Raw genomic sequence first — 26,381 nt, 5'->3', positions numbered from 1 at the left:
TAGAATAAGAGTAAGGTCCGATGGCCAGGGAGGACAGAAAAAACAAAAAAAAACTCCAGATGCCTGGAGAGAAAAAATAAAATCTGCAGGGGTTCCAGACCATGAGACCACCCAGTCCCCTCTAGGCATTCTACCTAACGTAAATGATCAGTCCTCTTTTTATTTAGGTTTCTCATGGAAGGACTTGATGATGATGGTCACGTAGACTTCTGGCTTTTAATCCATCAATGTAGGAACATCATGGTGCTTTGAGTAGGTGGTGTCGCAGATCGCCACCACAGAAAACCGGGAAAAGAAACAGAAGAGAGAGTAGAGGTTAGTATGGATTTTAGAGCCACCATGAATAGTTATTATAATGAATTGAACATACAGAGTATCAGGATTAAATTAAGGTGAAGTTATGAGAAAGCCATGTTAAAGTAATGTGTTTTCAGCAGTGTTTTAAAGTGCTCTACTGTATTAGCCTGGCAAATTCCTATTGGCAGGCTATTCCAGATTTTAGGTGCATAACAGCAGAAGGCCGCCTCACCACTTCTTTTAAGTTTAGCTTTTGGAATTCTAAGGAGACACTCATTTGAGGATCTAAGGTTACGATTTGGAATATAAGGTGTCAGACATTCCGATATATAAGATGGAGCGAGATTATTTAAGGCTTTATAAACCATAAGCAGAATTTTAAAGTCAATCCTGAATGACACAGGTAACCAGTGTAGTGACATCAAAACTGGAGAAATGTGCTCGGATTTTTTTTTCCTAGTTAGGATTCTAGCAGCTGCATTCTGCAGTCGTTGCAAATCGATTTTATTTACTTTTTTGGGTAGTCCTGAGAGGAGTGCGTTACAGTAATCTAGTCGACTGAAAACAAAAGCGTGAATTAATTTCTCAGCATCTTTCAATGATATAAGAGGTCTAACTTTTGCTATGTTTCTTAACTGAAAAAATGCTGTCCTAGTGGTCTGATTAATATGCGATTTAAAATTCAGATTACAGTCAACAGTTACCCCTAAGTTCTTTACCTCTGTCTTGACTTTTAATCCTAATGCATCAAGTTTATTTCTAATAACCTCATTGTATCCATTATTGCCAACCACTAAAATTTCTGTTTTCTCTATTTAGCTTGAGAAAATTACTATTCATCCAATTAGAAACACAAGTAAGACATTGTGTTAGTGAATCACCAGAGTCAGGGTCATCAGGTGCAATTGATAAATACAGCTGTGTGTCATCAGCATAGCTGTGGTAGCTCACGTTGTGCCCTGAGATAATCTGACCTAACGGAAGCATGTAGATTGAAAGAGCAGCGGACCCAGGATAGACCCTTGTGGAACACCATATAGGATATCATGTGTCTTTGAAATTTGATTACCACAACTAACAAAGAATTTTCTCCTGCCAGGTAGAATTCAAACCAATTTAAGACACTGCCAGAGAAGCCCACCCATTGACTAAGGCGATTTCTAAGAATGTTGTGATCAATGGTGTCAAATGCGGCACTCAGATCTAAGAGGATGAGAACAGATAAATGGCCTCTGTCTGCATTTACCCGCAAGTCATTTACTACTTTAACGAGTGTGATTTATTCTAAAACCTGACTGAAATTTATCAAGAATAGTATGTTTATTGAGGTGGTTATTTAACTGCATAATGACTGCCTTCTCTAGAATTTTACTTAAGAAAGGCAGGTTAGAGATGGGTCTAAAATTTTCAAAGCAGAGGGGTCAAGATTATTTTTCTTGAGTAGGGGTTTAACTACAGCAGTCTTAAGACAGTCTGGGAAGACCCCGTATCTAATGACGAATTTACTATGTCAAGAATATTATCAATTAGCATGCCTGATACTTCTTTGAAAAAACTTGTTGGTATTGGGTCAAGGACGCAGGTGGAGGTTTCAGTTGAGAATTATTTTATATAAATCAGGTAAATCTATCCTGGTGAAAGAATTTATTTGTTTATAACAGAGTACTGGGACTTAGGAGGATCTGCAGTGTTGGGGAGATATACTATATTATTTCTAATATCATTAATTTTTTGATTGAAAAATACAGCAAACCTCACAGGTTTCACTGGAAGTATTTGGAGGCATTCCTTTGTGTTACCTGGGTTTAGCAGATGATCAATGTAGAGAATAAGACTCTGGGATTACTAGCATTGTTATTTATAATCTTAGAGAAATAGCAGCCTCTCAAGACGGACAGTGTTATTGTATTCTGTTATTTTAACCTTCAATATTTCATAGTGGATAGTTAGTTTAGTCTTCCTCCATTTATGCTCAGCTCTACGGCATGTCCTCTTTAAATCAGACACTCTTTGGGTCTTCCATGGTATAACAATGCTAGAAAAATTTGTAACTGTCTTTTCAGGTGCAACTATGTCAACAGCAGCTCTCACTTTAGTATTAAATTTTCCACCTTACTATTTACATTATCCTTGCTATTATAGTTAGCACTATAAACGGACTGATTGCTTAGAATGTTTGTAAGTTTTAAAGCTGCTGATGAATCAAAGAAGCGTTTTTTAACAATATGCTTCTCATGAATGTTTTCTATCATTATTTCTATATTAAATAGTAAAAGAAAATGGTCTGATAGACCAATATCAATGGCCTGCTTTACATCAACTTTTACTCCTTTGGTAATTACTAAGTCTAACGTACGACCTGCTTTATGTGTAGGCTGATTAACAAGCTGTCTCAAATCAAAAGAGTCCAGGAGGTTCATGAATTCTTTTACTTTTTGGTCACACTGATTATCGATATGAAAGTTAAAGTCGCCGACTATTAAGAGTGTGTCATAGTTCGTAATTAAAATTGACATTAAGTCTGAGAATTCCTCAAAGAAAGACGCGTTAAATTTAGGAGGTCTATACACGGATAATACTAGAAAGTGAGAATCTCCATGAATAACAACGGCAAGATACTCAAAGGACTTGAATTTACCAAAACTGATATCTAAATGTTTGCTAAGCAGCCATCCTTCGTTCCCTGGCGTTTTGCACGATTAAAACTGTAATTCGGAGGTGCAAATTCCATTAAAACAGCTGCGCCATCTGAGCTAAGCCACGTTTCACTTAGTGCAATAAAATCAATTTTTCTATCACTAATAAGATCATTGATAAAAAACTGCAGAACTATAAATAACTGGGAGTGGAGCTGGATGATAAATTGGACTGGACTGCCAATACTGATGCTCCGTGCAAGAGAGTACAGAGCTGACTATACTTCCTTAGAAGGCTCATGTCCTTCACCATCTGCAATAAGATGCTGCAGATGTTCTCTCAGACGGTTATGGTGAGTGCTCTCTATGCAGTGGTGTGCTGGGGAGGCAGCATAAAGAAGAGGGATGCCTCATGACTGGACAAACTGATGAGGAAGGCAGGCTCTGTTGTAGGCATGGAGCTGGACAGTTTGACTTCTGCGACGGGTGCTGAGCAAGCTCCTGTCAATCATGGAGAATCCACTGCATTGACTGAATAGTATCATCTCCAGACAGTGGAGCAGCTTCAGTGACAGACTGCTGTCACTGTCCTGCTCCACTGACAGACTGAGGAGATCGTTCCTTCCCCACACTATGTGACTGTTCAATTCCACCTCGGAGGAGTAAACGGTAACACTACACAAGATTATTGTCTATTATACCTGCCTTACACTCTCCGCCTTGCAGTTTTTTTAACTTGCACTGCATTTTTATCACTCTTTAATTAATATTGTTTTTATCAGCATGCTGCTGCTGGAGTATGGGAATTTCCCCTTGGGGCTTAATAAAGTATCTATCTATCTATCTATCTATCTATCTATCTATCTATCTATCTATCTATCTATCTATCTATCTATCTATCTATCTATCTATCTATCTATCTATCTATCTATCTGCTTAGATTGATTGGATCTTTTGAATGATTGGCACCAATGCACAGTTAATTACTACTTTGTGGCAAATGCTGCCAAAGCCCCAAGTGAAACAAGGCGTCATGTGTTGGTATTCCAGGATCTGTTCAATGTTTTCCTTCTATCTTATTACTTACTAGCTGTCCCTTGCGGCTCTGCCCACGTTGTAGTGAAACAGGACAAACTTTAAAAATCAATCAAACAAAAAAAGGGTAATAATTTGTATTGAGAAGAATTTATATTGATAGCTTTCGTATCTGAGGGCCTCTTGACATAGAATATTTTTGGTTTTGCTGTCAGGGGTGAGAATGTAGCTGTGATCTCTTACCTTTCTGGTCAAGCGAAGGGTAGATACGCTGTATCTGATCATGTTCAGTTCTGATGGTAAAGCATCTCCTACAATGGGGAGAAGAGCACATGGCCATGATATCTCTGCCAATGAGCAGCTAACCTCTAAAAAACACGTAGCTGTGATCTCGCTCACAAAAACGTCAAACGTTACTCTTTAACAATCTCTAGATGATAATTTCTGCCGAACATACAGGTATCGCTAGCTAAGCGGAGGCAAGGTATGCTACAAAATGTGGCGAGAGGTAGAGCGATTTTAATGGAGACTGGCGTGTAAGTGAGGATGGCCCCACCCGGCTCCTTACTCCTAAGGTCCCACTTCCCTCTCCACTCAGCCTGTTTCGCGCAAACAAATCGTTGCTGCATCCGAATTATAATACTTAGCGTGATTAGAAAAGTTGCAAAATCAACTGGAGTGTTCAAGCAAATTATAGAAGAAAACCCAATCTAAATCCATTAAGTAGTTCTCTTATGAAAAGCGGACAGACATATAGACAGACGTTGGATTTCATATATGAGATACTGTGTGATTAATGTTATAAAAATTTTGCTGAAATATAAAAAAAACACCCCACCCTTTGATCAATCAAGGAAATACAACACTAGTCCTCTTTTACATGTTCTCTGAAGACTGAATGTTATGACTCTGCAGGCACAAAAGATAAAATGAAACAACAACAACAACATTTATTTATATAGCACATTTTCATACAAAAAGTAGCTCAAAGTGCTTTACATAATGAAGAATAGAAAAATAAAAGACACAGTAAGAAAATAAAATAATTCAACATTAATTAACATAGAATAAGAGTAAGGTCCGATGGCCAGGGTGGACAGAAAAAACAAAAAAAAACTCCAGACGGCCAGAGAAAAAAATAAAATCTGTAGGGATTCCAGACCATTAGACTGCCCAGTCCTCTCTGGGCAATCTACCTAACATAAATGGAACAGTCCTCTTTGGATTTAGGGTTCTCACGGAAGGACTTGAAAATGATGGTCACGTAGACTTCTGGCTTTTGATCCATCCATCATTGTTGGAGCATCATGGTGCTTTGAGTAGGTGGAGGTGGCGCAGGCTGCCACGACAAAGAAACCAGAAAAAGAAACAGAAGAGAGAGTAGGGGTCAGTACGGATTTTAGAGCCACCATGAATAGTTATTATGATGAATTGAACATACAGAGTATCAGGATTAAGTTAAATTGAAGTTATAAAAAGGCCATGTTAAAGTAATATGTTTTCAGCAGTGTTTTAAAGTGCTCTACTGTATTAGCCTGGTGAATTCCTATTGGCAGGCTATTCCAGATTTTAGGTGCATAGCAGCAGAAGGCCGCCTCACCACTTCTTTTAAGTTTTGTTCTTGGAATTCTAAGGAGACACTCATTTGAGGATCTAAGGTTATGATTTGGAATATAATGTGTCAGACATTCCGATATATAAGATGGAGCGAGATTATTTAAGGCTTTATAAACCATCAGCAGAATTTTAAAGTCAATCCTGAATGACACAGGTAACCAGTGTAGTTACATCAAAACTGGAGAGATGTGCTCGGATTTTCTTTTTCTAGAAAGAAAGAGAAGTTTGGGTGGAAGTGCATAAATTATCACATACAGTATTTGTCAATGTGATGAGTGAAAGTCTTATAAATTGTAATAGATGTATAGAAAAAAGGAGCCGTCCAAAAGGGTTTTCTTCACCCACTTAGCTCCACATGATCAGTGAGTTCCTGCTTACTGTTCAGCCTGAGATAAAGACAGAAGACAAGTTCATATTTTTTAAAAATGGTCCATGGAATTGAAGAATTGAAAATGTTTAACAAGTATGGTTCTGAGCTAAAATTACCAAAAATACTGAGATGCTAAAACCCAAAAGGCTAATGGCATTTATTTCTGAGTGGCATCTAGGAACCTTTGAGTAAAATGCAAAGAATTTGCGAAATGGCATTTAATAGATTATGATAGCAGGAGGAAAAAGATTCTCTGATCTGATGAGACAAAAACTGAATACTTCGGAGAGAATTCCAAGCACTATGTCTGGTGAAGACCTGGCACTGCTCATCAACTGCCTAATACCATCCCTGTAGTGAAACATGGTGGTGACAGTATCACGTTACGAGGGAGGGTGCTTCTCAGCAGCAGGGACAGAGAGACTGGTCAGAACTGATGGAAGGATGAAGGTTCTTGAAGAAATCCTACTCTGCACTGTTCACAATCTCAGACTGGGGTGACTGCTCACTTTTCCACACAACAATGACCCAAAGCAGTCAAGACAACACTGGAATGGCTTCAGGTTCCTTGAATTTATTTGAGTGGCCCAGTCAAAGTCCTGACTTAAAGCCTATAGAGAACATCATTGGAGAGATTTCAGTTTTTGATTTTAATAAATTTGCAAACCTTTCTGAAAACATGTTTTTACTTTGTCATTATGGCTTACTGAGTGTAGACTGAAGGGCAAAAATGTTGAATTTATTTATTTCAAATTAAATCTATAACATGATAATTTGCAGAAAGTAAAGGAGTCTGAATACTTTTTGAATCCACTGTATAATCAGTATATTCTGCCATCCATTTAAAGCCCTACTCACCCACTCATTCCTGTTCACGCATCTACCCGCACATTCAAGTATCTGTTTTCAAAGACACTCATTTCATGGTCATGGGGAGACAATCTCTATTGTGCTAGCACTGGATAAAAGGTTGGAGCTAACCTTCGATTGTGTGTGCGCTTTAATGTTCTGTGCGCTTAATGTTCTGTTCTTTTCTCTTCGTAGTCACTAAACTGACACCTATCAAGATTTTTTGTTTGTTGTTACATGGCTGAGGAGGCGAGTTCTTAAGACACAGATTTTGGGAGAGTGGGAGTCTGTCTGGGAGCCACCTCCACAAATCTGGATATCCTCTCTTTCCTTCCCTTGTTATCTTTTGTCACCTCAACAGAGATGTGATCAGTCTTAAAGTGAAGCATCTCTTGATGAGTCACAAAGAGCCATAGCAGAGGTTTCATGGCAAGAGACTTTCAGCTAGTGATGTTGATCCAGCCCTTTGAAAGGTTATGTTTGAACTGCTTCCTCTGGTCATGCCCAGTTCTCTGACCATGGTCCAGCTAGTAGATGGGGATTATGATACAGACCTTTGCTTTAGTGTGGACACTAGGATCAATGCAATAATCATCCCCTTTGACACAAAAAAATCATGCTATGACTACGAACCTTCACATTTACGGTTCTGTGTCCTTTTCCAATTTCCAGGTGCACAGGTCTTAAAGACATTATAAGTATGAACGCTCTTAACACGGGGGAAGCCTGTATCCACACGATTTTGACAAGTCAGAGATATTTATCCCATGGAATGTGGCCACTATTGATTATTTTCAAATTACAACCCTTTTCTGTCATTCCAGCCATTCAGAAAATATATTCTGTACATCTCATATTCCACAGTCTTCAACTTTAGTGTTGGATGGTTGTTTAACTGGAACCAAACCTGTTCACTATTGGTAACCCTGATCGGAGTACAAGACAGCATAAGGTATTCCAGATTCATCCTGACAAATAAAAAAGAAGTGTGGAAGAATAAGTAGACATTTGAAATTGATCCAGTTGCAGAGATTTTGTGTGAGGGTACATTGGGATGATCAGAGAAGGAAATATAGTGGTAGAGTTCATGAGCTCTTGCAAGCCTCACCACAGGTCACCATATTCCTTCACTCACTGATGTAGAGCCAGGTGATGTGAAGTGAAACCATGAAGAGAACATACAAACTCCACACAGACAGTAAAAGAATATGGACAACTCCATGTTTTGTGGAATGATCCCAGAATTCTGGAGTAATGAGGTAGCAACATTCTATCTTTTATGCTGCCGTAGTCAAATGTAAAAATGTTGCACCCAAATCACAGGGTTTTGAAGACAATTACAATATATATTATTGCAGATTAAAAAGCTGGTTCTGCTTTGTCATACATGGATGTTAAATTGAACAGCTGGGGTTTCACCCTTGGAAAAGGAGTGAGATTCACATGAGTCATCCATGGATATCAAGTTGAAGAGCTGGAGGGTGCTTTGGGAAAAATAAGGATCTGTTTTCCAAAGATTACGTGAAGCCACTGACTTCCAACACCATCGGCTAGTTGCCAAAATGTGGCCCCAAGAAAGGTTGCATTTAGCAGACACCTAGTTTGCATATATGGTAGAGCCTCCCCTGGCAATGCCAACTCCAACACTAACTACTGCAGGGCCATGCCACCCTACAGTTGTGCTTGAAAGTTTATGAACCCTTTAGAATTTTCTATATTTCTGCATAAATGACCTAAAACATCATCAGATTTTCACTCAAGTCCTAAAAGTAGATAAAGATAAACCAGTTAAATGAGACAAAAATAGTATACTTGGTCATTTATTTATTAAGGAAAATGATCGAATATCACATATTTGTGAGTGGCAAAAGTATGTGAACCTTTGCTTTCAGTATCTGGTGTGACCCTCTTTTGCAGCAATAACTGCAACTAAACGTTTCTGGTAACTTTTGATCATTCCTGCACACCGGCTTGGAGGAATTCCTCCGTACAGAACAGCTTCAACTCTGGGATGTTGGTGGGTTTCCTCGCATTAACTGCTCACTTCAGGTCCTTCCACAACATTTCGATTGGATTAAGGTGAGGACTTTGACTTGGCCATTCCAAAACATTAACTTTATTCTTCTTTAACCATTCTTTGGTAGAATGACTTGTGTGCTTAGGGTCGTTGTCTTGCTGCGTGATCCACCTTCTCTTGAGATTCAATTCATGGACAGATGTCCTGACATTTTCCTTTAGAATTCTCTGATATAATTCAGAACTCATTGTTCCATCAATGAAGGCAAGCCGTCCTGGCCCAGATGCAGTAAAACAGGCCCAATCCATGATACTACCACCACCATGTTTCACAGATGGGAGAAGGTTCTTATGCTGGAATGCATTGTTTTCCTTTCTCCAAACATAACGCTTTTCATTTAAACCAAAAAGTTCTATTTTGGTCTCATCCGTCCACAAAACATTCCTCTAATAGCCTTCTGGTTTGTCCACGTGATCTTTAGCAAACTGCAGACAAGCAGCAATGTTTTTTTTGGAGAGCAGTGGCTTTCTCCTTGCAACCCTGCCATGCACACCATTGTTGTTCAGTGTTCTGCTGATGGTGGACCCATGAACATGAACATCAGCCAATGTGACAGAGGCCTTCAGTTGCTTAGAAGTTACCCTGGGGTCTTTTGTGACCTCACCGACTATTACACGCCTTGCTCTTGAAGTGATCTTTGTTGGTCGACCACTCCTGGGGAGGGTAACAATGGTCTTGAATTTCCTCCATTTGTACACAGTCTGTCTGACTGTGGATTGGTGGAGTCCAACCTCTACAGATGGTTTTGTAACCTTTTCCAGCCTGATGAGCATCAACAACTCTTTTTCTGAGGTCCTCAGAAATCTCCTTTGTTCGTGCCATGATACACTTACACAAATGTGTTGTGAAGAGCAGACTTTAATAGATCCCTGTTCTTTAAATAACACAGGGTGCCCACTCACACCTGATTGTCATCCCATTGATTGAAAACACCTGACTTTAATTTCACCTTCAAACTCACTGCTAATCCTAGAGGTTCACATACTTTTTCCACTCACAAATACTGTATGTAATATTCGATCATTTTCCTCAATAAATAAATGACCAAGTATACTATTTTTGTCTCATTTGTTTAACTGGTTTCTCTTTATCTACTTTTAGGACTTGAGTGAAAATCTGATGATGTTTTAGGTCATATTTATGCAGGAATATAGAAAATTCTAAAGGGTTCACAAACTTTCAAGCACAACTGTACTTATACCGGAACAGTTTACAGATGGCATTTAATCTTGCATGCATATTTTTAAGATGTGGGAGTGATCAATAATACCTGGAGAAGACCCTTCTGGACAAGGGGAGAATATGTGACCTCCACGCAGGTGATGAACTGGCTTGGATTTGAAGCCTTGTTAGTACTGATGTTCTCCACTGTGCTGTTTTCTTTCATAATACACATATGTTCATCTGCATAAATTACAAGTAATGTAGAGTAATATTCCCTAAATCACTACAGAGTCATGAATTGTGAAGTGTATAAAGTGTATATATAGATTTTAAAATTCTCAGTCATTTCAAGGCAATTCCAGGCAATGTTAGAGTAAAGATGTAGAAGTTTATTGGCTCACTCTTGGTTTCCTTCCAATATGCAAATTTCCTGTGTTTCAAAGAGCCAACCAGTGAGTCTTGCTGTCTGCGGAGGTGTTCCCTTTCCAGTCTGGAATGCATTACTAGAGCCTCCCTCCTTGGAAGCAAATGCTCAGCACCGTGCTTCAGCAGATGAAATGAAGCAGTGTTCAAAATTGTAAAGCTGTGGATGGTCTCTTCAGCTCAGGCAACCAAAGACAAAACGTGACGGGGAGAGTCCGTGCCTGGGGAGATGGGGGTGGTTGGATTCTTACAGTTTTTCCCTATGTAGCCCAGGACTTATCATTTTCACTGGATATACAGTAACTTCTTTCAGCCACCTCAGCCATGCTTCCTTTACTTGTAATAATTCTTCCAGGTATGTTGGTCCTTGGTTTTTCTTGTTAAAATATCTTACTGTCAGCCTGGGCAGTCATCACTCAATCTGCCTTTACTTTTTAAAGTTACAGAAGACATGAACATTTGTATTTCACCACAGTTCTTCTGTACAGCAGATGAAATATTAAAACTGTCATCTGGGGAGATGTTAAGCTTTTTTCCTGACCAGTAATTTTTTTTTTCTGTCTTCATTCCAGTTCTGCTTCCTTTAAGAGCGCAGCAGCTGTTACAAGGATCCTGCACTTTTGAGGGCAGCACTTGTGGCTACTCCTCCGACCCTGCACACTTGAAGTGGTCTCTCAATACAGAAGGTAGGAATTTTATCAGGATATTCCATATCTGTCCTTTTTTTACTAAGGTTTATTTATTTTTTTCGTAACTGCTAAATAATTAACAGTTTCAAAGTTTAGGACTTAAATGAATTAAACAATGTTCTTCTTATCAAAAGAAAATGAAGGAATCCATGTAAAACTAGGTGGTATGGTGGCACAGTGTTTAACACTGCACATCTCTGGCTAAAGAAACTTTAGTTTGATTCATTTACTGTTTGCGCAGACTATTTTATTACTCCCATTGTTCACTTAGGACATCATAAGGTATTCCAGTTACACCCTGAAATCTCAAACTAGTCCAGCTGCAGTGGCTATGGTATATGTCTGAGGTTGCATTGGAATGGCCTGGCTTCCCACTCAAAGTTAGATCCTATCTAATAGCAGAAGGTTTGACTAACTGTATTGAAAACTTGAAAATGTGCATCTAGAACATGGATGGATGGAAAAATGTTTTTGAACAGAATTTTGCAAATTAAATATCCTGAATGCATTGTGAACAAATATGCAGGTAAGCAGGGCTTGGGTAGTCAACCAAATGCTCCATTTATTGGTAGGTTGAAAAGACTGGGCGTTTTGTGGGGTGGTAGGCACAGTGGCCATCCCATCTGCAGGCTACAACTTCAAACCACACTCCAGCCTCTGTCTGTATGGAGTTTATTCATTCTCTCTATGTGTATGACTAGGGACCTGCACATTTGTGGTCCTGTCCTCTTTGCTACTTGCCTATTGCCATTGGTCTTGAAAAGAGTATAAGCATTAAATCTCTTAACGTGGTAGAACCTGCATCTACACAATCTTGTTCCAAGACCCAGATCCAGTTCATTGTTACATTGCAGCTATTCAGACAATATACTATATATAGCTCCATTTATCTGATTTGCCATCGAGGATGTGGCTGTTGGATCAATGTTTAACTGGAACCAAACCTGCTGCACAGACTACAGGTGTATATGTGAAGGTGCATTGGGATGGCCTGGCTTCCCACCCAAGGTTAGGTCTTAGCCAATAGCATAAGCTTTGGCTCACCACAACACCATATTCAAAACTGTATCCAGAACATGAATGGATGAGAAAAACAAATGTCTTTTGTGAGATGAATTTTGCAATTATATACAGTATAGTGAAGACATTGTGAGTTAAGATGCAGGAAGCAGGACTTTGGTAGTCAACTAAGTCCTTCATTTATTATAGGTTTAAAGAGGTGGGGGGTGAGAAGCACATTGGCCCTGACAGCTCCAGGATACAAACATGAATGTTCTCTTCATGTGTTCTCTTCATTTCTTCTCCAGGTAGCTGACCCCTCCTCACTCAAAACCTAAATGTTTCAGGAAAGCCTAAATATCAACTCTTAATTGCAATGTGAATGTGTGCAAGTGTTCTCAGCAGTGATCTGAACCCGAAGCTGGACAAAGCAACTATCAGAATTACTGGAAAGTATTGAATGGTAGGGTTTAGGTGTTGGGTGAGATATAAATGGTTGGAGAACATGTTAGGTTTTGAACATTCACTGCATCTGTGTCCTTATCTTTCTTTCATGTGGGAAGGTGCCTGTCCCATAAACACCACATACTACACTCACCCTCCCCTCTACAAACTTGGATATTAGAGGGCAAATCCTCCATTAGGCTTCCATTGTCAGACTCACCCATTTTCTTTTCCAAGGACCAGTGGTCATAAATTATAAAATTAATTCTAGTGAATAAAACATAATGAAATATGTCACAGTGGATAGAACAAATGATACTTTAAAATATTTGTTTTATAGATTAAATACATTTTAAAGTGGAAGCACATGTTAGAGGCAAGGAAACCACCTAGATGGCACAGCGAAAAACCCTCCAGAAGCTGAAACATAACTGAGTGAGTGGTCGCTGTCAAGAAGCTCCTCTGAATGTCAGTTTGAAAAGGCAGGAGCCACCAGGGGTGACAGAACCTGGCAGAGGAGGGTACATTCTAGAATGGAATCATGCTGGAATAGCATATGGAATGAGAGTTGTTGGGGTCCTGCTAGAAAGGAGGCATCAGCATGCTGTGGGGATGCTAGAGGAGAGAGAAAATCACAGAATGTACCTGAACTGCAGGAGAGCATGGAAAAGGTGCTATATGAATCAAATGAATAATTATTATTATCCAAGGAGAGTGAAATGCCACAGAAAGCTAGCAAAGCTTCCGGAGTTGGCTGCACATTGACCCTGGCAGTGACAAGCGAGCTTACTTTTAAGAGGAGGCCAGTAAGGTCTAATAATAGGCACCACTAGGTGACAACTCAGAATACCTCATTGATGCTGTGTGACCCACTCTAAAGAAATACTCCTTTGAAAAATTATCATTTGTATATCTTTTACTTACCCTTGTTGTTTGTAGTGATGGCAGAGGAAAATGTTTAATCTTGTGTGATGGTGAATAGGGGTCACAAAATTTCAGATACGATGGGCTGCAATGGCAACCCAGCTTGAAGATCAAACTGTAAACAATACTAAATCATTGGCAATTTTTTTTTACTCATGTAGCATAATCCAGATTTTATGTGCCTTGGTGTATGCTTACAACATCCCAACCACATGAAAGTGTGGCCGGCGGCCATACCACCAGCACCTCAAAACCAGTCATCCACCTGAAGCTAAGCATGTTTGGCCCTGACCAGTACTTAAATGGGAGACCATCTAGGAAAATCTTGGATTGCTCCTGGAAGAGGTGTTGATGATGCCAGCAGGGGGCTCTTACCCTGTGGTCTGTCTGGGTGTGGATCCCAATGAACCTGTACAGTGATGGAGATACTGTGCTGAAAGAAATTAGCACCATCCTTCAAATGAGAAGTACAACTGAGGTCCTGACTTTATGTGGTCATAAAAGATCCCTGGGCATTCTTCGTATCATTAGGGTGTTCAATGATCTCCAGGCCAAACAGTCCATCATTCCCTGGTCTTTCTAGGCCACTAATAACCCCATGTGCCTAACTGGCTAACAATCTCTTGCATCCCTTCACTAGTTGATTGCTAATGTGTGGAAAATGTACTGGCTCAAAATGGAAGCTGTCACATCACTCAGGTGGATGCTGCATATTGGTGGGCCTCCACTCTCTCTCAGCCCTCCACTGAGTAGGGAGAAAAGTGCTATATAAATGTATTATCTATTTTTTTTTAGTTTTCACTCAAATATTGTTCAAATAAACCACTTCCAGGAAACCCTCTTGTACAGGGCAGAGGAATAATTGCCTATTCATTGGATACCATCATGTAGAACTAGAGATTAAAAGTCAAAGAAAAGCAAGAAAAAAACCTTATCAGGAAGAAAGTCTGGCACGTATGGTGCTCAACCACCAAAGTCGGGCTCATGTCATTCCTCTTTTTAAATCACTACATTGGCTCCCTATTACAGCATGTATCAAGTTCAAATCCTTTTGTTTGCCAACAGGGTCAGTATCTATCTATCTATCTATCTATCTATCTATCTATCTATCTATCTATCTATCTATCTATCTATCTATCTATCTATCTATCTATCTATCTATATTGTGATCGATGGCTGGCAATTCACCCCGGCCAGGACACCCAAAGAGTAGAAGGATGGGGGAAGGCAGTTACTTTGGGGCACTGTCTCCCCCAGTATGCTTATTTGGCAATTTCCCTGCAGCAGTAGCGGTGCCCTGGATTTCCGCAGGGCACCCTGGGATTTGGAGTTTGGCTTTACAGCCCTGGTAGGTACAATGGGTGCCACCAGGAGATGCTGTAGGAGGACTGTGGAACTTGCACTCTTGGGCAGAAGAAAATTAAAGTTCTCTATCCGACCTACAAGTCACATGATCGGAAGGACAAGGCACTTCCGGGTCAAGGACTATTTAAAGGACTGCTGTGAACCCAGAATGTGAGACAGAGTTGGGTGGAGGTGGACAGAACTTGCTGGGAGGTGTGGATGAGACTTTGAGAAAGAATTCTGTATTGTTTAATTATTTACCTGAATACCTAAAATAAATAAACTTTGGCCTCTGAGTGGTGGTCGCTGGCTCCCTTTATTGGGTACCCGGAAGTGCTCCAGGTGCTTGATTGCCGACATCCGGCTGCACTTCCAGGTGTGGCGAGACCAATGCCCAAAAGGGGCCAGCAGCTCCTGCTGCAGCACCCCCTGGCGGAGCCTACAGAACCCAACAGGGCTGCACCAGATTCCAACCCCCATGAAGCCCGAGGTACCACTGCAACCCAGGGAGGCTGCCAACTAGCGTCCGGGGGAGATACTGGGTTCCCACCCTTGTTCCCCTGGTATATATGGTGCAGGGGTGTCCCGGCCAGGCATTGATCCTGGCCATCTGTCACAATGTGTATATGTATATTTGGAGATCCCATGCTCTTTCTTGACTACTCAGGTCTGCTGTTGAACCTCTGGAAGATGAACACCTCTGCGTGGCATCAAATCTCTGTCCTGTCTCTTTTCATGTGTAGTTCCTAGCTGATGGAAATGAGCTGTCAACCTCCATTAGAAATTCTGACTCCCTTAAAGTGTTTAAGAAGCATTTGAGGACTCCCTTGTTCTGCGAATTTGTGTCTTACTGATGTTAGCTATTAGGTTTTGGAACCCAGGAATTCTAACTCCTCTGCTTTTTGTTCTGATCTCTCAAGTTTTGTAAACTTACCCTGCAACACTTGTTCCCCAACAGTCCTCCAGACTGTCATTTACTTGATTATGTTGAACTCTTTTGAAAGTCGCCTTTGATAAAAGCATCTGTTCAGCAAATAAATGTAAAGCACGACTTGTATTTATATGTATCCATGGTGCTTTAGTAAGCAGAAGGTCAATTTACTGTTGCACTTTCACAAACTACTGAAGAAAATCAAAAGGTTTCTTAGCCATCACCACAAACAATGTGGAGTAAATAAACAATAAAAATACATAAACTCTCTTTAAGTCAGACAGTCCTGAGGTTTTAAAGGCTACGCAAGGCTCAGGAGTAAAAGGGCATGAGGGAAGGGAATATTGGAGAAAGACGGTGCTGGCATGGTGGTCCATTTGCAGGAGAAGACAACCTTAGACTATGGAAGTGATTCCAAGGTTTACCTTAAAACTGCCCCTCAGACGTTTAGGATTTTAAAGCTGCTGTGGAGCTGTTCATGAAAAAGTGGAGCAAAAATGGTGGAAGATGAAATGAGATTTACATTTGTGTGGCGGGTGTATATAGGGTTTTGTTTATGTTGCGCCATTTCCTTTGTTGCTTTTGTGTTTCTTTCCATTGCGTAATATGTTCACCTCTCTTTGGTATTATTCCTGGAGAGGAGAGATTCCCAAAGAGCTTTATCAATTGTACATAAACTCAGTTAAGCTTTGTATTGTGCAGCAAAAAGTCTCATGCCTGAACAGACTTATGAAATCCATGCTGCACAGTCGACTTTTTGGACCTTTTAAAATTGGTTTTTCATTCTGTCTGTCCCAACATCACACGACAAGCCATCACACTCCTGGAAATGTAACTGTTCAACTTGTTTGTATCTGTTTATTTTTTACTTCTGACCAGTGATAACACGTATCAACCTTAGAATTGGTAACACATGCTAGACGGTAAGTGAAGAGAAGCTGGGCAAGCGCCGTCTCTGTGAAGCTCTAGCATGTCACTTTCTTTTATGTAAATATTTTGGCCATTTGTCTAGGGTAATACAAACATCATTTATTTGAGGTCATCTGTGTTTTATTCCACTTTTTAAGTAGCAATAATTCAGGCAGGAATAGACTTATATTTGTATAGTTCTTTTTTTCCTCATTTTTATGACACTGGTCAGAGCCTTCAATTAATTATTATTATTATTATTATTATTATTATTATTATTATTATTATTATTATTATTATTATTATTTTTAATTACTAATTTGGCTGTCACCTTTATCTAAGGCATCCTACAACACTTGAGATACAATTGGTTACATTTCTTTCATTTTTCAAATTGGAGCACGTGCAGGTGAAGTGACTTGCTCACGGTCATGCAGTGTCAGTAGCTGAATTTGAACCCCCAATTCTGTGTGACCAATGTAATGAATGTGTTTTTTGGATCATTTACTATTAAGCTTAATACATTTTCCTTTTTAAATGCTAAATAAAAGATGGCCAGGGAATGACAGACTCCCCAGGTTCTGGACTTTTCCCAGTTGTTTCTGAGCCAGTTCTATTAGGTCAATTGTTTGTCCACCATTCACTCAACTTTTATAAAAGATTAGGCACAAGCAGCCTGCACATGAGATTCTATCAATTGAGTCCAATGTGTGTATTTTTCGGCTCGTTTGAATTTAAGTATCTGTTATTAAAATGTCATTGAACTATCTGACCATCCATCCATTCATCCTCTTTGTAACCAGCTTATCCAGTCCAGACAAACAAAGGCCATTGATTTTTTCAATGCATATTTTACATGCTGTCAAGTGGATATCAATATGACATGTGCAATCCTCACTTTCAGTACTTCAACTGTTCTAATTTCAGCTGTTCTTAATTCTGTTTTAATAATAATAAAAAAAGTCTTTATATATCACACTAAAATAACATAGTCATCCGTAGGTGCTTTACAAATCAAGCTAAATAACACATGAATACAAACAAAAATCCATCCATCCGTTATCCAACCCGCTATATCCTAACACAGCGTCATGGGGGTCTGCTGGAGCCAATCCCAGTCAACACAGAGCGCAAGGCAAGAACAAATCTCCGGGCAGGGCGCCAGCCCACTGCAGACAAACAAAAATACCATTTAAAACACTATATAGAAAGTAAAATTAAAAATTGTAAATATTACTTATTACTGGCTAGTGATGAGCAAACTCTCCAGTGTTGGCTGTTACAGCTTCTAAATCGGACACATTATACGTAAATAATTTGACAAGCAAGGGCGAATGCGAGTTCAGCAAACTCTCTGCAAATAATGCTTTGGCGAAATGTGCTGATCAATGCTATTACAGACTAGCATAGCGAAGTGCATTTATTAAAATGGACTTCATGTTACAATAGTAAGTTTCGAGTCAAACCTCTATTTACCACATAAGCCTTACATCTTTCTTTCTTTCTTTATGGGTCTTGTTACCATTCTTCATCAGATATTGAACATTCCAGCCCTGATGTGGATGCCAGATGATGTGATGCTCAAATGCATAAACATAGAGTTAGATGTCTCTGCAGCCTGGAGCCTCCACCCTGGAGCTCCAAATAGGTGGTGTTAACCCACTTGACAGTACTTGTCATTATCTGAGTCAGATAACCCTTTCACAATCCTAATCTTAACCACAATATAAATGGGAGGAGTTCTAGAGGTCTGCAGTTAGGCTATATTGGTACCCATTAGGGTGAACTCTACTTACATGGACAACCCATTGGAGTGAACTCCACCTACTTAGAACTCCAGGGTGAAGACTTCAGGCTGTAGAGATAGCTGATAGCAATGGCCAATAATGCGTAAGGGCCGATTTATACTTCCTTCACACTCAGAACGCGTACGCGCCCGCATCATGGCTGCCACATGTTCCCAGAGTTCATTTCATGCGTCCTCTGAGCAGGTCCTCAGAAATTAGTGTGACGCGTATGCGAGTTGCAGTACAGGCAACAAGTCGGGGGGTGCAGTGTGCTAAAAGTCGGAACGTGACGTCAGTGTCTCTGTTTACTATCTACATGTGACAGAAAGCCTCTATGCAGATCCTACGGGATGAATGCTTCAATGTGGTTAAGCAAAATGCCGACATACAGATGCATTGATTTGGCCATTATATTGTTACAGAATGATTATAATCAAGTGCCTGGAAATTTGTAGATGATATGCAACTCATTAAGATGTATTTGATAAAGCTTGCGTCATGGATGCCAATATAAAAACAAAAGGGAAACCACACAGAAACAATAGCACTGCTTTGACACTAGGTTTCGTCCATTTACAAAACCGAGCAGGCGCACAGTCTGAGGCAGCCATGAAAATGTGTGTAGTGGTACACCAAGTTTAGTTTTTATACATCTCGATATGAGCATGGAAACAGGAATATGCAACATGTTATGCACCATTTAAGCATGAGACTCCTGGGGCCTCATGTATAACGCCGTGCGTAGAACTCTATAACACTATAACATGGCATCAGCACAAAAGCCGAAATGTGCTTATGCACAGAAAAATCCAGATGCAGGAATCTGTGTGTACTCCAACTTCCACGTTCTTCCGCTACATAAATCCCGATCAGCGTGAAAACTAACGCTCGTGCAAGCGCTTTATGTAACGCCCCAACTCCTCCCAGAATTACGCCTCTTTGAATATGCAAATCAATATAAATCTCCCTTAAGGGCAGCCTTCTGTGAAAAGACAACAGGAAAAGCACGGGGGAAAATATAAGAATTTCAGCGAATACCAAGTGGAGGCAAAGGAAAAACATACTATTTGTTCAAATAAATCGTGGTATAATCAACAAAAGGAAGTTGATCGAGTGACATAGTATGTTGGAGAAACTTGAAAGCTCACATCCACAAAATCGCACAGTGCCGGAAATAAAAAAGAAGTCACATATCAAAGTTGCCGTGAAAAGTTGAGTTGCAAGCCAACTGTCTGAGTGTCATATGAAAGATTATTAGGGTACAGAGAAAAAAGGCACACGGTGGGGAAAAAGCACGAAATGTCAACTTCAATCTCGACATTTCCACTTTAATCACGTAGTTTATTTTGTCATTAAAGTAGAACATCATAAACTTCATCTTAAAATCATTTAATTAACCAGTTTCTCAAATCACATCGTAATTAAAGTAGCACGTTAAATGCTTTGTTTTGTATTTGATTTTCTATGTGCCTATGTGTGTGAATCACTACTTGCTTCTTAAACCGGTTCTCTTCCTCCAACTGGACACAGAATCCATTACATTCGTGATATTACAGCTCTCTGAATAACTAAAATACTGAGATGTATACGTGATATCATTTTTATGATGATAGGAGTTAAAGCACATTATTAAACATGGGTTTCACTTCGATGAAATAATTTATTGCAGCAGTACTCAGGGGCGGCTCTAGGCTTGTGGTGGCACTGGGCAGAGGAAGAATCGGTGGCTCCTTCGCCCACCAATGTCAGCAAGGTAGCTTATGCACGGTGGATGGCCACGTCCGTTGCAGACACTGCATAGCTGCCTCGTGTTCATGACACAAGCATTTCACTTTTGCCGAAATTTGTCGCTGTGTTTGTTGCTGTATTGTTATTTTCTATTTCTGTTTAATATTCAATATATATTGGCGTAGCCGTCACTGCAGTCAGTGCTTTTCTTTCCCCAAGTAACCGATCGCCATACAATCAGCTCTGTAATAGAAGTTAAGCCATCTGTAAGCTTAGCGCCGATTCTTCAAAACGTTTAAAGAACATTGAAATATCTTCGTAGTACATGTTTAATTATTCTATCCTTAAAGACACTCCCAGTGAAGAATATAGATTATTTAAATGAAGTTAAAGTTTTATCTGTATAATTTAACAAACATATTTTGCTGCATTTCACCTTAAAAATGATATCGTCATCATATGTAAATACGCGCTTTATAAAGTGGCTCAGGTTGTGCGATATTATAACTGTAGTACAAGTTTACAGTGGGGTGATTGTACTTATAAGTACATACAGTTCTAGAAGGAGCACTTGATTGAGTGCGTTTAAAGTTCTTGGGATGAAACTGTTTCTGAACCGCGAGGTCTATACAGGAAATGCTTTAAAACGTTTTGCAGTGGCTGAGACAGCGTGTCCTTGAAGCTGTATACCGATAATTCTCTTTCCGATCAGCTGCTGCTGTGATTCACACTCAGATACAGTGATATAAATACTCCGAGTGGTGCAGTGAGAGTAATATGGAAAAAGATGATCCGCTGTGGCAACTCCTAACGGGAGGAGTTGAAAGAAGAAGAAGAAAAATAAGAAGAAGAGGAAGGTGCAGTGAGAGTAACAACGCTAAAGCAGTTATGGTATTTGGAATACTATGGCTGTTCCCTGAACCATTATATTGTTACGAGTTAATTACAATCAGATGCATTACACTAATCTATACTAATAAACGGCAAAGCCCTCACTGACTCAATCACTGTCTGACTGACTGACTCATCACTAATTCTCCAACTTCCCGTGTAGGTGGAAGGCTGAAATTTGGCAGGTTCATTCCTTACAGCTTCCTTACAAAAGTTGGGCAGGTTTCATATCGAAATTCTACGCGTAATGGTCATAACTGGAAGCTGTTTTTCTTCATTTACTGTAATGGAGATGAGCTTGAAACCCGTGGGGGCGGAGTTTCGTGTGACATCATCATGCCTCCCACGTAATCACGCAGTACGTAGAAAACCAGGAAGAGCCCCAAAAAGCGCTGAAGAAAACATGCATTATATAACTGAGAAGGCAGCTAAACAATAAGAAGCGGCGAGTGACATATACAACCATATTCATGAGTTCTGCTACTGAAACAAAGCACGATGTAAACCTACACTTTAAATTAAGTTCATAGACAGGCTGCGCTGGCGTTTGTAATTTAGTGCCTGCCCATATAAGGCCGTCCGTCAGCGGCAATCCAATAGCAAACTGCCACGGGTAAATATTCACGGGTGAAGGACTGTGCTTATGCAGAGGAAGATGAGATGGTCAGGGTGGTGTTTGGCACAAACTCAGCAAAACTGCGAGAGAAAGTTTTAAGTGCCAGGACTAAGGTAACATTAAATACAGCCATGGACATAGCACGAGATGGCACCAGCACAGCTGGGAACCTTCGATGCATGTACACCGAGCGGCTCACGTGAACTGGACGAGTGCACAGATAAAAGCAACAGTTCCAAAGAGCGCTGAACAAAACGAATTACACAATTGAAAAGGCAGCAAAAATATGAAGCGCCTGATACATACAAGCATATTCATAAATCCAACTACTGCGGAAACAAAGCACACGTTGGAAAAAGTCAATGTCCCGCTAAAGGAAGACAGTGTAAAAAAAACCCGTGCATGCAGTGTGTCAGGTCTCAGATAAAGAAGAAGACGAGCTGTTTATTGATGCAGTAAGAAACGAATCGATGAATGAAACCTGTCATCTTTACAACGATTGACAAACACGGAATGTAACTTGAACACAACACATCCTACAAATACGAACCTGATTGAAAGAAATAATGATAATCAAATCCTTGATGACAGCAACACTCAGTAACACTCACAAAACAAATACTGTATATTGACAGTCATGTTACGTTATTTTTAAAATGTTCCCTTTTCTTTTCTAGCTTTTTAACACACTACTTCTCATGATACGCTGGTATATATATATATATATATATATAACCCGATCTACATACTCGAATAATGGATACTTTATTCGCCATCAATGATTGTTTTGGTAAAGCCATACTCAGTGTATTCATTAGATGAGCGGTAAAAAGTAAGAGCGAGGGAGGATGACTTATTGAGGCATGCAGGCTGTAGTCTTGCGTCAACTCTATCTGAATTGCGCGATCACATTTGAAAAATATATCTTTTCAAGTTCTATTTAGTCCATATGTGTCAAACTCAAGGGCGGGCCACATCCGCCCGGTGTAATTATATCCGCCCGAGATCATTTTATATACTGTATTATTGTTATTAATGGCCCGGTATATGAAGCGCTGGTAACACAATAAACTACAGATCCCATAATGCAGCGCTTCAGCTGCCTTGCCAACACTTACGCGTTAATCAAGTCTAGCTTATGATGCTGCAAGTTATTGCGAAGCTAGCTCACACGATGCTGAAGAGAAAAGTTGATTCTGAAAATAGAGCCTTTAAAACCGATGGGAGGCTGAGTATATGTTTACTGAACCCGTGTGTCTCATTTGTGGAGCTAATGTGGCTGTAATTACAGAATTTAATCTAAGACGGCACTATGAGACAAAACATCAGGGTAACCTGAAAGACCTGAATGCAATGCAGAAGATACAGAAAGCAGAATAATTAAATAAGAATCTGACACTTCAGCGGACGTTTTACCGTGCACAATCACAAAGTGATTTCAAGTGAAGCTGCTTTTATGGGAGACACAAATGCACCAGTGCAACTTGCCCCACTTTCCCTGTTGCCAAGTAATGTTAAACCAAGTCGTCACTACGGTGTTCCCAAATCGCACTTTGCTGATAAACTGAGCGCACTGAGTTTGCACGGCGCTTTGGTGACTTTGAAGAACAAAAAGTCCGTCTACATGCGGCTCGAACCTTGTGCATGTTTGGTAGCACATATCTGTGTGAGAAGCTCTTCTCAGTGATAAAGACTAACAAAACAGCACACAGGAGTCGCCTCACTGATGAGCACCTGCAATCCATCCTGAGAATCTCCACAACACAGAACCTCACACCAAACATAAACGAACTTGTTGCCAAAAAAAGATGCCAGGCGTCCAGCTCTAAAATGACATATGAGCAAAGACAACTGAATGATTTGATTTGTTATTGCTGAAAGGAACACATTTTATTTATATTTCCAGGTTTTGTTATGCAGCATGTTCATATTTGAATTTGTATAATTTTGACAGGATATATTTTTATGGAGAGCAAAATCTTTTGGGATATTTAAAATCTAAGTTTATTTTTATATAAAATTACATAAGAGTAAAGAAATTTGAATGTTTGTTCTTTTAATGTTTACTTTATTTCTAACTTGTATAATTTAGACAGGATATATTTTTATGGAGAGCAAAATATTATAAGTTGTTTAAGGTTTGAGTTGATTTATTCAGGAATAATATTCCTGTCTGTTTTACCATTCCTACCAAAGATATTTCTGTCGACTAAATAAAAATTCCTTCTATTTAAAATTTAAATAGAACTTGAACAAATACGATAGTTCATAATATCCACGCAGACTTGCACGTAAGAGCGGGAGTTATCCGTTTTAACAAGCAGCGTATTGCACTGATCCGAAATAGCTGTGTGTGTATATATGTAGATATGTATGTATATGTATATATATGTTTATATATGTGTGTGTGTATGTATGTATATATATATATGTATTTGTGTGTATATATGTGTGTGTATGTATGTATGTGTGTATGTATATGTATGTGTATATGTATAGATATGTATATATATATATGTTTATGTGTGTGTGTGTCAATATATATATATATTATATATATATATATATATATATATATATATATATATATATATATATATATATATATATATATATATATATATATAACAGCAACACTCATCACTCACAACAGTGACAAAACAATTACATTGACAATCATGTTACGTTATTTTCAAAATGTTTCCTTTTCTTTTTCATTGTTTCTTTAACACACTACTTCTCCACTGCGAAGCGCGGGTATTTTGCTAGTAAACAATATGCGGTTAGTTTCGGTGTATTTATAAAGCCGCGTCATGAAAATAATGAGTAATCACACAGGAACAGTACCATTGCTTTGACGCTGGGTGCCGCCAGTCTGCAAAACCGAGTGGAGAACTTGCGTACAACAAGGCATGAGGTACCATGGAAAAGTGCGTGGCTTTACGCCAAGTGTAGGTTTTATAAATTGCGATTTGAATGTGGAAAAGTTCTTACGCAACATTTCTGTGCGTACGCACCGTTTATACATGAGGCCCCTGGTGACATGCAGTTGAAAAATTTCTTTGATTCAGTACTTATATCTATGAAAATTCACCTTTGTTGTGGTTTGCAAGACCGAAATGGTAATAAACGACTTTCTTTGTTTACAAGAATTTTCTTAAATAGATTGCAGTTAGGGACTGACCCCTAACTTTGTATAAAAATGCCATATTGACCCCCCCCCAGTTAGGTTAACTGTTATTGATCTTTTTATGCCATTTATAAAAATGTATTTTCCAAAATAACTTAGAAATAATTAACAGTGAAAAAGCTATTTCTTACCTGTTCTCTATTGCAAAATAAATCAACCCAGTTTTTGTCAGTAATGTTGCACTTGGATTTTCTTTTACTCAGATTTGCAAAGGGCTCCGTTATCTGCCTTTCCCAGCATAGATCTGAACTAATTCAAAGAGTTTAATAACATATCTGGAAAGATATCTATTCAGTCAGATTGACCTGTATAAGCTAAGTCATAGCTCTTTTACTTTTTTTTGCAGGAATGCATTTTTGGTTCATGGGCCTTGCGTGTGTTTCAGAGTGAGTGTGATGCTAATATGAAATTGAAATGTTTAGTTGCTATGATTACACTCTTGAAGTTATAGACAATTAGAAATATATGCTGAAGTGTATTGTTTGAGAACTTCTCTATCTAAAACTGTGTGACTAAAGCAAAACATTGAACCAACTGTTTCATGAAACTTTCTTTAATACTCCCCTTATTGATCAGAAGAGTAAGACATAAATTGTGCTTATGGAGGTGAGGTTGCAAAGTAAAAACTAGTATTTGTTGTGTTTCTCATTTACAGTACTTATTATTTCCTGTCATATATCAGCCAGGGATCATCCTCGGCTGGAGTTCTAATTCATGTTCATATTTCTTTTCTTCATTCTTGATTCTTTTATTTATGCTGACTATGTGCATCATTCTTTATTTTGATTTTCTCGATGTATGTAAACTGCCTTTGTTATGTTCCATATATTTAGTGAGTGGTCCAACCTGTCAGTTGCTAGCAGGAACTGCCTTCTACCTTATAAATCTGGAGGGTCTTCCACAGTTTCTAGTGGTTCAATGTGATGGGGAATTGGTGAGCTTTTTTCTGTTGTACTGTGCTTTGTAATTTTGTCTGGATTCCTTGCCATTTTGATTTGTTCCTTTACTTGACCATGGATTGTGTTTTCTTTGGATTGCTCTTGCTTGCAACTCCTTTTTGTCTTGTGTGCTCTTCAGAGCTTCATGTATACACAGAGCATATTTGCGATAATAAATCTTTTCTTTTATAAAGATTCTGCATGGCCCTTTATTTGTATCTGACTGGGGTTTCTGGCAGGATATACCCTTATAGTGGGAATTTTTGGATTTGCTTTTGGGACTTATGTGCTTTGGGACTCCCAGTCATAATGCTTCCCTTCTGTTTAAAGAGTGCTTTTAAACCAGAAACGTTTGTTGCAACAGTCACGTTTAATGCAATATTCCACCTTAAAACGATCATTCTTTATTACTAACTCCATGTTGTTTTGCTTTGATTACAGAGAAGAAAGTGTAATCTAATGTTTTCATTTAGAATGAGAAAAAATATTTATGATATAATAAACCAATGGTGGCCAGCACTGT

General features: G+C 39.2%; 1 protein-coding gene across 2 annotated transcripts in view; it reads left to right on the top strand.

Annotated features, from left to right (window-relative positions):
• Window positions 1-10,564: 10,564 nt before the first annotated feature.
• Window positions 10,565-26,381, top strand: part of mamdc2a (MAM domain containing 2a) — a 150,201-nt gene continuing 134,384 nt past the window's right edge. For both annotated transcript variants that reach the window (XM_039750739.1, XM_039750740.1), the window contains exons 1-2: window positions 10,565-10,823; window positions 11,041-11,154. In XM_039750739.1, the coding sequence (XP_039606673.1) occupies window positions 10,793-10,823; window positions 11,041-11,154 (145 nt within the window). In that variant the 5' untranslated portion in view covers window positions 10,565-10,792. The remainder of the gene's footprint in view (window positions 10,824-11,040; window positions 11,155-26,381) is intronic.

This window comes from Polypterus senegalus, chromosome 4 (assembly GCF_016835505.1).
Source record: "Polypterus senegalus isolate Bchr_013 chromosome 4, ASM1683550v1, whole genome shotgun sequence".
NCBI classification, from domain to species: Eukaryota; Metazoa; Chordata; class Cladistia; order Polypteriformes; family Polypteridae; genus Polypterus; species Polypterus senegalus.
Note: the sequence above shows the minus strand (reverse complement) of the source record. Positions and strands in the feature narration are given on the sequence as shown.